We start from the raw sequence: 17,569 nt of genomic DNA on the forward strand, positions 1-17,569 counted from the left end.
ACCAAGTTCAACAGATACAAGATACTAGAATTAAATATTATAAAGGAGGTCACATTTTGTTGATGAGATTTTTGTCTTCTGTGTTGAAAGCAAACCATAACCAGGGAGCAGATATGGTTCCTCTGGACTGCATAGTGCAACTCAATAATTTAAAGCTTTAGACCAATTTACTTATAATATTACTTTAAATTTAAGCTCTTGCTCCTCCACTTCAACCTCAAAGTGACCAATTACTAACAAATGTTAAAAAAAAAATTATATTGGGATTTTCTTTACAGGTTGTTAATATATGTATTAATTAAGAGTTGTAAGTATGGGTAGTTAATTCACATGGCTATAATGATAATTTTGACTACTGTGTAACAACCCTTAAGCACTGGGCAAACTACAGCATGCATTGTGTATGTTGAACACCAGTTACACCTCTTCAAGTGATAAAGATGCTGTTGCACCTGAGGGCAAATTTCCTACTAGCCATCCACATTTAGTAAACAGTGAACATTCAAGGAAGCCTTCTCTTCTAGACAGAGAAATATATCTTTCTTTTTTCTGATACACAAAGAAGTCCATTGGAATCAGCAGTTTCAGTCATGTCTCTCACTTCTCTGATAGCACAGTGCGCATCAAGTCTCACTGTCAGGATCTCTTAGGACATTTTAAACTGCTTCCAGTATCTCAACGCTTTCCGAAAGAATGGACAAAATGACTGATGAGAACAATAATCCATGATTGTTTCATCACTGCCACAGAAAGACAGCTATATTTTTTCCAGTATTCTCTCTTTCAGATGACTTCAAGTTTACTAGAATTTACACCTAAGTTACTTTACAATCACTGTCCACTTGGAAAGGCCCATATTTTCTTTCCAAATATGAATATATTTGCTTCTGGCAAGACTGTAGAAGACCCTGTCTTCTATATATGCCAATACAAGGCTTCAAAACCAAAGTAAATAAACAGATAATAAAAATACGTCAAGGAAAGTAATAGCGGAGGGATTTAAGAACAGATTTAAGCTTTGCAGCTGACAAAATATAAGCTTCATGTCTTACCAGCTATGCATAGATGATGATTATAAACTAGATAGTGTGCCACTGTAATATATATGTGAGCATGAAGGCAGGCTGCAGAATCAAAGACCAACCAAAGGCAAAAGCCTTACCAGCTATTATACTAAAGCAAACATACCATGAAGAAACAGAGCAGCTTTGGTTTACACACCTAAAACCAATTCTTCAGCAATCAGACTAGCTTTTTATTCCTAAACTATTCTTTGACCTAAGCACCTCAGTAGCTCCCAATAAAATCAGCAATGGAATTGTCACCACTAATTTTCTAGTGCTGAAAATACAATTTTAAACATATAGTCCCAGAAGAAACCAGCAATATCATCTACAAATGCATGAAATGGCTACAAATGCTTCTTCTGCTCAAGTAAAGCATTTAAAGCAGTAATTTCTCTTCTTTCAATAAAGAGTGTAAAAATAATAACCACTTTTCAAGAGAAATTGAAAGCCCAGGTTCCTCTTTCCACTCTCTTAAGTATTCTATCCATTAGCAACCATCAATTGTTGTTTGATTGTTCTCTCTGGCCTCTTGAATCTTACCCCTTTTTTGCTATACAGTGTTTATGCACAATAACGATCACTTCTGCATAGCACAGCTTACAGCTTGGTGTTTTAACAGATTTTTCTAGACTGATTCGATTTTTGGGGCTACAGGTGTAGTTTTATGCTTAATGTATGATCAGGGTATTTTACTATCCTACAAATAAAGAGCTTTAGAAAAACTGAGAGACCTACTGCAGTACACTGTGATGAAACTGGTGTACCTTTTCTGTTAAATATAGCATGATTGCACTCAGCTACTAGAGCCTTTCACAGCTTTGGTGCCTTTCGATCTTCAATTCCCACCTGCAGCAGCTGAGGCAAAAGCCACAATGCATAAGGCATGTATGTAAACTTCAGGTAGAAAGGTCTAAAATGCTTTGTAGAACTCTCTACACACTCTACGTGTGCACACTTGATGTGTTCATACTTTATTTGCTCTTCAGATCACCTTTTTATTTAGGTACTTCCTTATTGTTGTTCCAGATGCTGATGCATATACTGCTCTTGATTTCATCTACAAAAAAAAAACATTTTGGCACATTTATCTCCTCTGAATATTTTGTCTTTCAAATGGTACTCTGTGAAAAGTAAAGTAGTAACTGAGATCTCAGTCCTACCCACGTCAGAATTGCATCAATTATGGGATAAGTGGCCTAGCCTAGGCCATGTGGGCGTGCTTGTATCAGCATATTAGACATTTATTGAAGCATATTAATACCAGTGTTTATGAGTTTTTTACTTGTTGCCAAGACCAACTGAAAGCTTTGGGGTCAAAAAGTAAGTTATTTAATCCTGTGGCTGATATTTTACACCATCAGTCACTACATCTAGAAGTAACCAGGCAATTTAACTACTTAAGTCTACTGCTATGAAGTTTAAGCGCAAGGTGCACATCTGAAGTTGAGTCACTTCCCCGAATTATTTAACAGCACTCAGATAATACAAAGAACCAACATTTGTTGATCAGAGCACTCGGAAATCATTTTTGTAATTGCAAACAGGGAACAAAGAGAAGCTGAGCCTCCATAGACTAGTAATATATATGGAGGAAAAAAACAATTTACATAAACAATTAAATTATCCAATCCAGTAAACACTGCAGAGCTTCAATTTCAACTACATTTCAAATGAGGTACAAAATTGTGTCTAGCGATCACATAATCACAAGGAACTGCACGAATGTATCCTACAAAGTAAACCATTTAGTTCTCATTTTTTTGCTAGTAACACTATTTGGGGAATAATAAAAATACATACATAAATAGTAACACACCCCAAAATAGATATATTAGAAAAATAAACCTGAGTCTAAGATCCTGCGTTCTAAGTGCTTGAAAGCATTCATGTGTCCATTGTTAATCCATGTGTTTCATTGTTAATCATATTCTTCTGGTAGTTTGTTTCTCTAATGCATAAGATAAAAAACAGAACTGCAAATCCTAAACAACGTAAGATGAAATCACACACACAAAAAAGTACTTAAAACAACAGCTAAAATAATTTTAAAAGCAAGACAACAAGCCCCAAGTATGGTTACTGAAAGGAAACTACTAAGTGGTGATAAATTTCCTGGAGAATAAACTTTGATCTTACTATCAACAGAACACTATAAATTTTTGTTCTCTCTTTGCTTACCTTGCAAAAATACTCTTGCCTTCAGCACCATCTGGTATACTAAAGCCACACCAATTCAAAGCTCAAATGCCTTCAGTAATCGATTGTTAAAGTAACCTGACCTTCATCATTCAGCTTTATTATCCTATATTGAGACATACCAGCTACAATAATTAAGTAAAGCATTATTGCCATAAAATCTCGAATAATCTTGAAAGATCTTTTAAAAACTGACATAGTCTTAACTGCATTTGTAGTGCTTGAACAAAGAAAACTCACACTCCTTTCCAGCCTTTTTTTTTTCCCCTGAACAAAGAAACTGCATGTCTCAGCTTACTGTAGCCAGCACTGAGTTATTAATATGTTTTTTAAAATATAACGGTCAGTTGAGAGAAGTATTTAAGACCAAATATTAAAGGATTGAGGTTAGATTTGAGATCAGTTCCTCTGCTACAGAAGTTTTACAGCTTTTACAACTTTATTGCTCTGCCATAAAAATGTTGCAACACACGTGTATTAAGGAAGATTAGACAAATTTGCAAAGTACATACATAGTCTTGGGAATGTAGTCTTCTAGTAAAGCAACTTGCATTTGGTTAATATTGTCTGTGAAATGCAAGGTAGCTAAAGAAAATTTAATTTTGAACTTTTTGCAATGAGTTAACTGGAAGTATTCATCAACAAGTAGATTTGTAGTTAAATAACAACAACCAGAAAGCGAGAGTCTGCATGCATGGTAACTGCACCTCACTATACAAACAACCTAAATTTAAAAAAGAGAGATTTATGTAGTTATTACAGCAAGTTAAGAATACACGATTTCAAAGAGAAATATCAGAGCAGGTTTCCATGTTGGCTATTGCCTCAATGTCAAAATTACTCTTGGACAATTCATCTGGTTTTACTACAACTGCTTTTGAGTCACAAAAGACTGTTTTGGTTGCAATTACAGCATATAACAAATGATAGAACTGCTTGAGAACAATTACAAGCAACACAATAGCTTATTGATCTCATTTGCCATTTAATAAAACTCCACAAATAGAAAACAAGTTCTATAGGATGAACAGAAAGTCTGATACTAGTAGATTTATTATTTCTTTCAAAATATGAGAACAGCTGTTTAAAACTTTTTGATAAACTACAGTGATAAATTATATGTGAAATAAGAAATTAAAAGTCTGGTTAAAGTTTGTTAGTTCCTTACAATATGCTAAATACAACTTTGGTGACTCTTATAACAACCTTGGAAACAAAACTGTAATGGGAAGGGCTTTGAACTCAGTTATCTCAGCTCTAAGACTCCATCTACTCAAAGCCAAATGAGATCACCCACTGTACCTAAGTACATACAGATCAAAAAATATCAACAGCACAAAACAGAACTCTATCATACACAGATGTAGTTCATAATTCCATTACAACACTGTGCTATTGATGCCACCAAACCCACCAGAAAACTAAGCAGACACATAAGTGTAAAAAAATGTTCATTTTAATCTAGATAAAATTATGAATTCCTTAAATACAAACTCATCTAAGAAAGTCTAAGAGAATGGATATGAAAATAGCTATGTGACTGTATGGACAAAATTCAGTCCCTCCAAATTTTGAAGATACATCTTAAAGAAAGGGGAAATTCACCTTCCAAATGTTCATCACTGCATTTTGTGTGTGTGTATCTACATGGCTTATTTCATTAGTTTGTTTCCTATTAATTCAAACCATAAAGATTACCTTAAGAAAGTGCACCAGTTGCAAGAGATGGTTGGTCTTGCTTTGTCAACTTTAGAATGGGCCATCTCATTTGAAAATACAGTTTTCTAAATTTGAAAATGTAGACAAGTTCAAGAATATTGTCTCCTTATAAAGCCAACAAACAATACTGTATTTCTGTTGTAGAAATAGAGATGTTTTTTGAAATACTTAACAATAATTACAAATGCAATTTGGCAGATGCTTTTTCACTATTTATCACAGCACTGACACTTAGTGCAGTTCTTATCTTGAAGGAACAGAGGGAGGAACTAGAAGTAGCATGCCAGAAAAAAGCATCATAAGATCTAACAATGTAAGACAGCATAACAACTCTGTTAGATACAATTGTCAACATTATCTTCTCCCCTTTAATGTAAAGAATGGTTTCTGGATGAAATATGTATTACAAAAATACAAAAGAAAAAAAGAATATTAGTGTATTTCCAATACTATCACAGGCTTTCTTTTAAGGCCCTGTAAATCTCTATATATGTAAACACCAAAATAGTCTCACCTAGAAATGTGAGAATCTGAAGATTTAGACAATGCTGCTGTTTGTTTGGGTTTTTTAATTGCAATTTTCCTGCTTTCACAAGATAGAATGCACTGCTGTCTTCCACCTCCTCATTTAAAGGGATCAGCATTTCTAATTCAAGCCTATATAAAGACCTACATGAAACACTCGTGACAGAGAAGATCACCTTGGTGCCAAAGGTCTTGCTTCAGCTCTCTGAAAAGCTGAAGAAGAGTTTTATGGCCAGCTCCTAGTTAGCCTTTGACTGTGACTCCACTGTGAATTTTTCATATCAAAAAATGTATTGCTTCATGCAGAACTGCATTTTTGGTGTGACTGATCTTTTATTTTCATCACCCAAATATCAAGCCAAGCTGGATGTGAATAAGGGCACCAATTCTCACCGAGTCATCTTCTCTTAATAGGAAATAAATCAATACTAATGTTATAACATCATTATAGACATAAAGTCCACCAAGTTTCACTACTCAGAGAGCTTATTAAGAAAAGACTGATACCTCTGAAAACCATTATATTGTGTGAAGGTGGTCCAATGCAAGTAGCTCGTAACAGTATCTGATCACTATCTCTTCCCTGGCTAGAATCGTAATTTCTGACACTACATATTCCATCATGAAAAGAACATGCAATATAGAGAGAGTCTGATTCCATCACCATTTCTGCATCGGAACATGAAAAAACTGAAAGAAAACCTCACTTTCTTTTAAGCTCTTGCTTTACAATATGGATCATGCAGAGTATGATCTGAAGTTTTTATGTAGTTCCAGAAACAGGATAAGGGAAGGACTGCAGTGTTTCCCTCGTTGATTTTTCTAGCTCCTAGCAATTTTTTTCCAAAGAGATGTAAGAGAACTATTTTTTTAAAAAGCCCCAGCACCACCACTCAGCATCTGAGAAGTGGTCCCTATATAAATGCTTGCAAGTAATTTTTAAAATAGCTGCCTATAGTACAGCAATTTTTCTGTCATTTCAAGTATAAAACCCCTCAGTATTGGAGACTAAGTAGATGTGAAGATGTTATTAGAAATTTCACATTAGAGCACATTCCTGGTTCCAAAACCGACCAGGCTGAAAAGCACCAGCCTAATAACACTTCAAGAGCTTTAAACAGTATTTTTAAAAGAAAATAAAAGTAGCTTTTTGCAGAATTAATCTCTCAAATGTATGTCTACACAAACTTTTGTCTACTCATGTTGGTTGCAGGAATTCAATAAACATTTAGGTAAAGTCTGGTCACATTTTTAGTGAAGAAAAAGTATCTGTTCCAGAGATAGTGCAATCAAATACTTTATTTTCTTGGCGTGTGACAGGAATACAGTCAGGCCCATGGAGGCTGTTACATACACTTCAAGCTGTGGGACATGAAAGAGCAATAATCGACCCTGGTGTTGTCTGCCAGCTACAGAGGTAACAAAAACAATATCAGTGTTTGGATTTTTATTTAAATTTAAATCACATTAGTATGCAATGTAAGTAATACTGGTTTTATTCAAGTTCTAAAATATTAGGTCTACTGGGATTAAAGCCCACAAGCAGTTAAACAACAAAGATTTCCTTTGTTAAAAGGAAGCCAATACTACTGTGCAGTCACTGGCCCTTGGTTTCCTCAGCAGGTAATTCTCCAGTATTACCGGAAACCCATGGAAGTTGTTTGCAGCTGTATCCATTTCCTATTTCACTTTACTCAGTCTCCAAATCAGGCACACACACAAAGATACTGCTTCAAAGGTTACAAACTGTGTAAAATGATAAAATCATGTGAGGTTTGCCCATGAGCTACTAGGATTTCATAACTTCAAAAGCTCTCATTCCTAGAGACCAACAAATAGAATGAGAGTCACAGACTCAGTTACCAAAATTCAAACCCTGCTGTTCAACAGAACAAACTTTTTCTATTATAGTATCATTTTCTTCAGGGATAGCATATATAAAAATGTCTTCAAATCAGCATTTAATTTGAAAGATGATGTTAACTTTGCAATGTATGTTTAGAGCTGTGGGATAATTTAGGAAACAAAGCCTGCCACAAGCTTAAATTGCCACAGGACAGTTAGTGCAAGTCCTTTAAAAAACTTGAGACAGTAAAAAAGAGTGCAGGAAAAAAAAATAAGCTCAAAAATTACATCAAACAATATTGAATTATAGATAAGCACTTATGTTTAGAATTAGCCACTCAAACAAGGAAATTCCAGAGTCAAGACTGCTGCATCATCTTAACTTGGCTGCCCTGCAGGTGCACATTACGATGCACAGACTCAGGCCTCACTGGGAGCACAGGACAGGGTATGTTCTGAAATGGGCAATTACTCAATTCCAGCTTCTGCTGGTATTCCCTCTGTAAGAAAGGCCTTATCTAAATGGCTTACCTCCTACACCACAAGATTACTAATTTCCTGAAAGGAATGTGGGATTCTCATGATAATACCCAAGTGCTTCATAAATATGAATTAATGTAACTTCACAACACTCCCAAGCAATTAGGTCACGTAATTATTCCTGTTTCAATACGTGCAAAACTGAAGAATTGGAAATTAGCACTCAAAATTAATTTTGCCATCCAGGTTATAAAACCAAGTCTGGTTTTTGGAGGTATGCATAATTTTCCTATCAAGTTACATTAAAGGCACAGAAAGCTATCCTTCTGCACTCAGCATTTCTGCAAATTTGACTCAAATCTGCTCCGCCTCCTATATGGAACAATGTCAAGTAACTAACTCCCTGCCTTATTTGCTATGACTGTTTTAATCTTCTCTAGAAACTGTTGACACCCAAATCTGCTTCTCTCCCCAAGCCAAATCTAGTCAGTACAACAAATGTAATGTAAGTCCTGGGGGAGTGGAAATAAACATACAGATTTGGCAAAGAATCAGAAATTATTTTGAATACATGGGCATGGCAATCCAAAAGTAAAAAGGGTCTTCCCTCACCCTATCAGGACACCTGGTTAGGATTCCAACAATTCCAGTTTTCATTTGCTTTAGTGAAAAAACAGGTTACAAAATATCCTGTGATTACTGTTACATATCCTGCTCCAAAAAGTGAAACAGCATTTCTGCATGCAGAGAAAAACTTATTAACATTTCTTTAACAAAGCTATTATATTATATAATTACTTAAAATACAAAAGATGTTTTAAAGTGCTAATGAAAAGTTACTGTTGGGGATACTCAGAAACAGATCACTGTAAGAAGTATACAGATACTACTTCAGCTAGTCATATTTCTGAGAAGCTGATCAATCAATAGTTCATTAAAAGAAATTTCTTCTTTCTGTGAAAGATGCACCATGTGCTACACAGGTCCATGTCAGTCATTTTCACCATCTTAAAATACAGGACTATTGCACAGAGACACAGACATCTTAATGCGGAATCTACACAAAGAATAGAAAAAAGTCAAGTGTTTTACTTGACATAGGTTACATACAGGTTATTGCTAGGTATAATCTGTGTTACTGCTATGTGTGGGAGTTCCAGCCATGGATGACAACGCCACTGTGTTAAATTATATAAAAAGACAGAAAAAGAGGGATCCTTGACCTGGAGAGGAGACAATGACACAGTATCAGCTGGAATATGTTTGTAGCACTCAAGATGTATTTTAAGACTCTTAACACTAGCCTTTTCTTGACTCCCACTGAAGGCCATAACAATCCTCAATTTGCTTTTTGGGCTGGCTGCACCATGTCTCAAAGTAACAACACCACACCTGCTTAACTTTCCTATTTTGACAATTTCAGTGTTTTAACAGGATACATTTAAAGACTTGATTCATATTCCAGCCCTATCTCCTCTTTGGCAGGAAGGGAAATATCAGGCCCTGTGAAGGTTTCTCTTTAACAAATACCTTACAGATAAGCCTCACAAGGTCCAACAAGGGTAACATACCTGCATAAGCAACAAGACAGGATTTGATTTCATTTATTCTGGTCAAATGTACTTTGCAGCTGAGATCTACTTTAATTAATTGAAGGAGATAAAATACACAGTGTTATAACTACAACAATAGCTAGTGTATTTTAAACTGATTTTTCAACTCCTTAACATCACAATCCTAGAGGAAGAGCTTTCAAGACAAATAAGACCTATTCAAGTTAAATGTATTTGACTTCTAGTAGACAGAAAACAGACTTGGCAAGTTACGATCCTGATAACCTCAGTCAAAACTCACCGTGATCACCGTGTTAGTGCCCACTGCAGATTGACAGTTTCGGACATAACACAGGTGAGAAAAACAAGACAGCCAGTTGGATAGCATGAAATCCAGTGTCCTTCAACAGGAACACAGTATACATGAGCCAGATATTTAATATTCATTGAACTTACTTGAATGCACTCTAGGAACACAGCAGAAACCAGCAGAACAGGTTTCTCTGTCCTCTGCCTTTCATAATTGTAAGAGGAATAGACACCAATGAATTTACCTATCCTTATGAATGTAACTGTATTTTTTTTAAAATGATCCCTATGAAGATAAGTCAGAGGGACATTCTTTTCTTGGTGTTTGTATTCTGAAAGATATTTTTTGAATTTTTTTTTCCTGTAACAAAGACATGAGAAGGACTCTGGATTGCACTGCTTGCTTCTACAATATGCATGCTACAATAAAGGCAGGAAGGAAGAAACTCTCTTGACAGAAAATCTTTATTAGCTTTCTATTAAGTGTTCCTTATCACTTTAGCAACTAGTGTGTTGAGCTCCCTCAAGCTCCCCTTCTAACATAAATGAAAAAGGTAGTAAGCTACTGATGTGGAAAACCACAAGCTCTGTCTGAAACCAGGTCATGCTTTCCTGCTGCCTTAATTTTTCTATCCAATAAATAAAAATAAATATGTTTCTTCATCTCAAAATTTACTTGAGGGAAGCATGCCAGTGTAGCTTTTTAAAATAAAGTTTGGAAAATGCTTCATAATGATACAGAAGGTAGAGGAGAGTAGGGAAGGACCAAAAGAAAGAGAAAAACAAAATGAGATACAGAAAAAAAGGAAACAGCAACCAAAAATATCTGACCAATTATGCAGTAAGAAGTAAATGAACATAGGTAGAGTTTATGGTCATTTGAAATTTTAGCACCACCCAACTCACAGGCAATTTTACACCCATTTTTATCAGTATCACTGGTTGCGACTACAAGAAATATAAAGCTAGCTGGCAAATAGTACTTTACAAAAACAGGACAAGGAAGAAGACAGACAAGTGGAACTTTTTTCCTTTTGCACCATTTGTAAGCAGAGGAAAAACACACATGAGAGTTTCTGCATTCACTTTAGAACACTCTGGGGTTGAATCTATCTTGGTTTACTTCTTAGGTTGCTTTTGTTTTAAACCCAACATGTTTATAATACATTATTTAGATATAGGCTTTAACTATGCTTGAGATCTTCTGTTGCTATTATCTGTTTTATATGTCCCTCCTGGCAATGTCTTCACAAGCAAATGCAGCATGTGCTGTTGGAGAAGTTACTTTCAGAAATAACCCAACAAACATACCTATGTTTGCTGACACAGCAGTTACAGCTGATAAAGCACACAAGTCTTTCAGACCCTGAGCTGAAATAACTATGAAACATAATGAAGGTTGTAGTGTCAACCCAGTCTTCAAAACATAGTTTTCACTCTATTTTTGCTCCTTTAAATCCCCTGAAATTCCCTCCACAAATGAGCAAGAGCTAAATGAAAAATGCTTCTATTGCTCCCTTCCACTTGGTAGGTTTGTTACAGATTAAAGTAAACCTCTACACCTCTACAGTGCCTGGATCTCTGGATTCTGAGAAGAAATTTTTAGGTAAGTGAATCAGAAGCATCTCCTATAATCTGCACAGTGAAACAGTACCTAATTGCAACGCATGATAAGCTGAACTGCAAACCTAACAAAGTATTACTTAACTTAAACCAAACCCTTCTTTACCATTAAGAAAGATGTATAAAATTTTCTCTACCACAGTTTGAAAGCAAGGGATGGTAGGCAACCTTTACATTACTTTTAAAATAACTTTTTAAAATAGTTAAATGGGTAATTTTATTTGACCCTCTGCCCTACACACATTTCAGTATTTGTAATTCACAGCTGGTAACTTGTATTTGTACTTCCTGTTAAAACCTCAGGATGTTTTTGTGAAGCTTTCAAAACAGCCATTGAACTCGGACTCTTTTTTGTCATTCCCTAACAGCCACACCTGCAAATTATTTTCCAGATTTTGTAACTCTTACAACAGCAGCAGTTACTTACAAAGACAGTCCCTTCTGACTGGGGGACAAGGGAGCTTGCAGTAGTAATAGCTCGCACTAGACTAACACTAGCAGGAAGTGACTGGGAGAAAGAAAACTAGAAGAAAGAAAAAAATGCTAATCAAGCTGTGACCAAAAAAAAAAAAAAGTGAGAAAACTGAAAAACTGAGACTGCTAAAAACAGTCTGGATTAAATTATATTGAAATATTTCTTCCAAGACTATATTTACAGCACTGCAAAGGCAAAGGGGCACTGATCATGCTCAAGTTGAGCGATACTGAAGTAAACCTTCCCAAAATGTGCATTTCACTGATTTCTAGTGCTTTGTCCTCAAGTCCTTTTCTACTTGTTTGCACAACTTGATAATATTGACATAACCCAAGACACCAGGTTAACTCTTAACTATTGTGCAAGCATGGTTACAATGTTAACCAAAGATCTTGATTTTTACTTCCTTTCTGTATTCACACAAATATTCATTCATAAGCAAAAATAAAACACTGTATTGTACTTACCAGTTTTGGGGTTTATTGAAAAGAATCCCTGTGGATTGCCACTTGTAATCTTGTAAGTTAATTTTTCACTTGAGCTAGAATCTGGATCAAATGCCTCAATCTGAACGACGGATACATCTTTAGGTGAGTTTTCCATGACTTCTGGGTAATAAACTGGTTCTGTGGTCTGAGGAGCATTATCATTAACATCCCCAACTTCTATGTAGATTTCAATGAAAGAGGATAGAGGCACAACACCTTGGTCTGTTGCATAAACAGTTAACCAGTAATGTGAAGTAGTTTCACGATCCAGGCGATCTGCAGTCTCAATAATACCTGTTTAACAGGAAGAAAGATAAACAGAAGATTGTCAATAATTATGCAGAACTGTGTAAAAACAGAGTCCGCAGCAAGCTTAAATAAATGAATACAAGTTCAAAATAACTGACACTGATTCTACAAGCTACACAGACAAGCATACTGAGGCTAACCTGAAGCCACAAAAAATAAAATGACTACAACAATTTTTAGCAATTACTCATTACAGATATTGAAACATTATATTACCGTATTTCCTTTCCAACAACCTTTGAGATTTATCAGATCAATTAGGACTATTCATAAAAGGTATTTCGCCTAAAGGATTAAATATAATGAGTAGTTAGCAGCCTTCTGGGACTTGAATGACCCTCTTTACTCTTCACTGATTATAGTGAATTTTATATCATATTGAACTATCAGATTTAGATGCCAAATTCTTTGCCATTTAAATGCAAAAGCTATTACCATTATTCATATAATGAGCATCTACTTAAACATGAAGCATTCTTATCTATGTGCCCAAATGAATTATTTAGCTGAGTTCTCTTTATTTGTTTATTTGGGTTCAAAGAAAGAATTTCACAAAGAAATTTCACAGAAAACAAAAATTATACTGAAGCTAATCTTTGTAGCATTACAACCAACCAGTGGTTGCCATTACTCTGGCAATGAAAAGCATCACTTAGCTCAACTTCACACACACACAGTGAATTACCATTTAAGGAACAGCTACACAATTCACAAACTTAATAAAAATCTGTCTGCTGAGTCTGCAGGGAGCTTGCTGTTCTGAGCCAGAACTAAATAAGGGACTCAAGCTTTTATCCACTGAGAAGGAAATACAGATCCTTTTTCATAAGCAGTTTACTTTACAGGTACAGTCATAAAATGCACATGTCAGAAGGGCATGTGATGTGGTATAACCCATTTGATGGGGGTAAGAACATCAAACAGATTCACAGAGCTCTGGCACAATAAAATTTTGCGCTTTCCTGGCACATGACAGAGGGAGGAACATGTAGAAATCTTGAAGGGCTTTGTCATGGTTCTTACTACTCACTATGGTGAGACACACCAGGCCTAACTGGGAGGGGAACAGAGATGAATCAAACTATCACCACGGCAGCCCCATTCGGACTCTGGATACAGCCACATCCTGTGACTATCTGTGCCCTTGTCCTCAGCTCATTTACATACCATCAGTAAAAAAGGACCACAATAAACTATGCTACTCTGCTTTTATAAGAGTTCTACAGGAAACTAATTAAGTATCATGTCCTTCACACACTTTAGACAGCTTTTAAAATCCATTATACCAGCTGAACAAAATTAGATAAATATTGAGGAATTACTCATTCATTACTTTCTTTGCTTCATGGGAAGCTGCATAAAGGTTTTATGAGGACCATTTGAAATTTTAAGATGTCAATAAGATCACTTTAGAAGGGCCAGAGGAGATAGCATCTAACGCTTAGACCTGCAAGATGCCCATAAAGAGCAGGGCAAGACAGCCTTTTCGAACCACCACCAGATGTCAGTGTGGAAACTGGCTTTACAAAGTGTCAAAGGCTTCACAACTGGGAGAAAGAGGAGGAGCACTGTGATTTGAAAATACACACGCATTATACACAGCCTGTAACAGTTTTCTTGAAAGCGACTTTAGAATTTTTTTTAGAATTTTTTTTTTCAAGGGATCATTATCAAAAACTGAACCAAGTTGTTAGTTCTAAGGCTTTTATATTTCCAGACTCTCCACCTCGATATTTACATTTTGTTTGATGGCAGTTTTATTTAAAAACTAATAACCCTATGTAGTCACTGGATTTGTGCTGAGTTTCTGATTTTAAATGTACACAAATCTGCTTTCAAAAACGGACAAGCAATTCCAATTTAGCAAAACTTCCAGTAATGCTGCTCTGTTAGCTTGACCCACACAGAACTCAGTGGGCAGGGTCCCATGATGAATTGAGCGACCATTATAATTTTACACTTGTCCTGCTTTCTTAACAGAAGTGGCAGATTAATTTTAAGATAGCCTTGCCTGATTTTAAAGAAACAAAAGGAGACCCTTGTGGTAATGGAGATCTCCTCCTGCAGCCTGCCCACCTGGCATTTACAAATTCTACCACCTTAGTTTTTTCAAAACCTACCAAGAAGAAAAAAGATTACTAAACTTGCTTTGCTTTTGTGGCCTATCCCAAGTGTCCATTCTATTAAGTTGCATAATTCACAAGAGAAAAATGGGAAAAAAGTACCACATCAATGAAACCAACAGTGGTATTTAAAAAAGAAGTACGTAAAAAGATAATGGAGATAAGCAGGGATAGTGTCTAGCAGTACAACACAGCAAAGTTGAGCAACTTTTTTTTCTGGTTCATTTTTAATTTCAAATTAGGTCTGCATATATGACATTGTTTCTGTATATTTTATACTGACTTTTGCAAAAATGCTCAATGAAAGGCTTACAATCTCTCTGATCATCTGACCACTGAACACATCATTTAACAGAGTAGTTTGCCCAACAGGGTAGCTGTGCTTTTCAGAATGTCCGTGATTTTCTGCAAGGTCATCCACATCCTAAGCATTCATTAGTCAAAGTAACATGAAATCTCATTCACTATAACTATTTTACCATTTTTCTCATGTTTCTCACACAGCAGACCCTAAATTGCTGGGTGAACATTTTTTCTGTACATGCTGTTTCTAATTCCGATCTGAAACAGAAAGCATCTAAGAAAATAATCTTATGATCAGTCAGATATGCAAAAATGCCTACATTAACTGTTTAACACTGATCAACAGATAATTTCCTGAATGGAAATTTCCTAGAGGCAAAACAGATGGAACAGAGAGGTATGTATGCAAGGTAGAACATTTTATTAGAATACAATAAACTCTAATAAGATTCCTTTCCACAATATTATAAATGAACACTCAAAGTAACATCCCTCCAGTAAGAAAGCCACACAAAAGGGGACAGAATGATTAGGAGCAGAAACTTTCCCTCACACCTTGCACAGTGGGAAGGGTGGAGGAAAGGCCACCACACCTATTTCTCCTCCATCAGTCAAAGCTGCAGACACAGTGAGGGAAGGGATCACTTATCTATTAACGTGACTCAGCTTTCCTCTTGTTCATTCCACCCAGCAATAAAAGAGAACAGATACTGACTCAGTACACATGCCTTAGAGGGGTGGGAATCTCTGACTACCAAAACCCAAGTTTCTTCTGCTTCTGCATCAGCACTTTTGTCACAAAACACAATCAACACTGAATACACACAACTACACAGAGTACTTGGGCTTTTTGCCCTTTTAATATTACTGTACAGTCTGACCATGTATAAGTAATTACAAACTACCATACTTTTCTCATTACTCTAGTTGAAATTGCTCCTGCTTCTGCAAGTTTAACACTAAATCCTTCCTGATTTTGCCTATGAGAACACTAATAGCTTAATCTTTAATTTCTATGCAACAATAATGAATACAAATGCACATAAACTTCAGTAGTGTACCTTCTCAAAGCACAAGAATTTAACTAAGGAAACTTACTTTAAAAACAAAGATAACAATATTTCACCTACCAATTCACAGGTCTAGAACCAGCCCTTAAAGTATCATTGGTTGGAGTGACGTTTCTGATTTTGCAAATGTTGACTACAGTGGCCTATTTTAAATATTAGGGCAGCACAGTACTTTATGCTGAGAACCAACACCTGCGGAGTTCATAAATTTGTTGTCTTCTAGTGGTTCTCAAGACAGCAGGGAGAAAAACTATGGGAACTCATATGTCAAAGAGAAGTAATAAAATAATAAAAAAGAATTTGTTTTATTTTGCTATTGGTTACATCCATTAAGCATCAGTAAGATACTGATCAGCATCATCAGTTTAAACAGTGTATTTTGGCTCCTAGAAAGTATTTTCACTTTTTTCTTAAGTGGTGTAAAGCACATTTAAAGAATACAGCCTAAGCGCTTCTACTATATCTTCAATACTCTAAAAGCTCCATCTCTGCTGTAACTTCTCCCATTCACAGAAAAACCTTTAATCAGCAAATTTCTCATCCATTATTTACACTGAGGTAGTCTGGTAATTTCAACTTTTACAAACCACTTGCTTTTTATGTAGCAAATCTTCCACAGAGCAGAACTAAAGAATCCCTATCATGTATGGTAATCCCAAAGACTTGTAAATATTATTGCTTGAAAACATGGTGAAATGAGGATTCCAAAAACATTTTTTCACTACCCTGCATATGGAGTCTTGAAGCCTTTCAGGTGGTCAGGATAAAAATAAATTCATATTCAGTCACTAACCACCAGAGGGGAGTAGAAAAGAGCTCTGATAAAAAGTTTCTCATTCATCAGAGGACATCAGATCTTATTTTACAATATTCCTAAGTCTAAGGAATAGACTTAGATACTGTTCCTACTTATCATAGAATCATAGAATCATAGAATTAGCCGGGTTGGAAGGGACCTCAGAGATCATCTAGTCCAACCCTTGACCCACCGGAGCAGTTGCTAGACCATGGCACTGAGTGCCACATCCAGTCTTTTTTTAAATGTCTCCAGGGACGGAGAACCTACCACCTCACCGGGCAGTCCATTCCATAGCCTAATCACCCTCTCCGTGAAGAAATTCTTTCTAATATCTAACCTAAACCTCCCCTGGCACAACTTAAGACTGTGTCCTCTTGTCTTGTTGAGGGTCGTCTTGTTGCAATACAACTTTTTCTATCAGTTTCATTAAAATGAGTGAAAAGTTCTAAGTGAATACTATACAATAGAATCTGGACAGAATTCAGTATGGAGGCTGGTTTATGAATGGTGAAAAATCAGAATGGAGAAAAATCAGAATATTAACACCACTCTCAACAAGAATGAGCTTTTCTTCTAATTTAAATCCTACAACTCACTACAACCAAAGTCACTCTTACAACAAAAATAAAGATAAAAATCCACTTCAAATCTGACAGTCCTATATAAGCCAATTCTATCTAATTAA

At 35.8% G+C, this 17,569-nt stretch overlaps 1 protein-coding gene across 9 annotated transcripts in view; it reads right to left on the minus strand.

Annotated features, from left to right (window-relative positions):
* FAT1 (FAT atypical cadherin 1) overlaps positions 1-17,569 on the minus strand; it is a 109,557-nt gene that overhangs the window by 60,378 nt on the left and 31,610 nt on the right. For all 9 annotated transcript variants that reach the window (XR_011725780.1, XM_071743365.1, XM_071743369.1 and 6 more), the window contains one exon: positions 12,260-12,574. Coding sequence is in view for 8 of the 9 variants with exons in the window: in XM_071743365.1 (XP_071599466.1) it covers positions 12,260-12,574 (315 nt within the window). In the remaining variant the exon portion in view is untranslated. The remainder of the gene's footprint in view (positions 1-12,259; positions 12,575-17,569) is intronic.

The sequence above is a fragment of the Heliangelus exortis genome, chromosome 4, assembly GCF_036169615.1.
Source record: "Heliangelus exortis chromosome 4, bHelExo1.hap1, whole genome shotgun sequence".
In the NCBI taxonomy this organism is placed as follows: Eukaryota; Metazoa; Chordata; class Aves; order Apodiformes; family Trochilidae; genus Heliangelus; species Heliangelus exortis.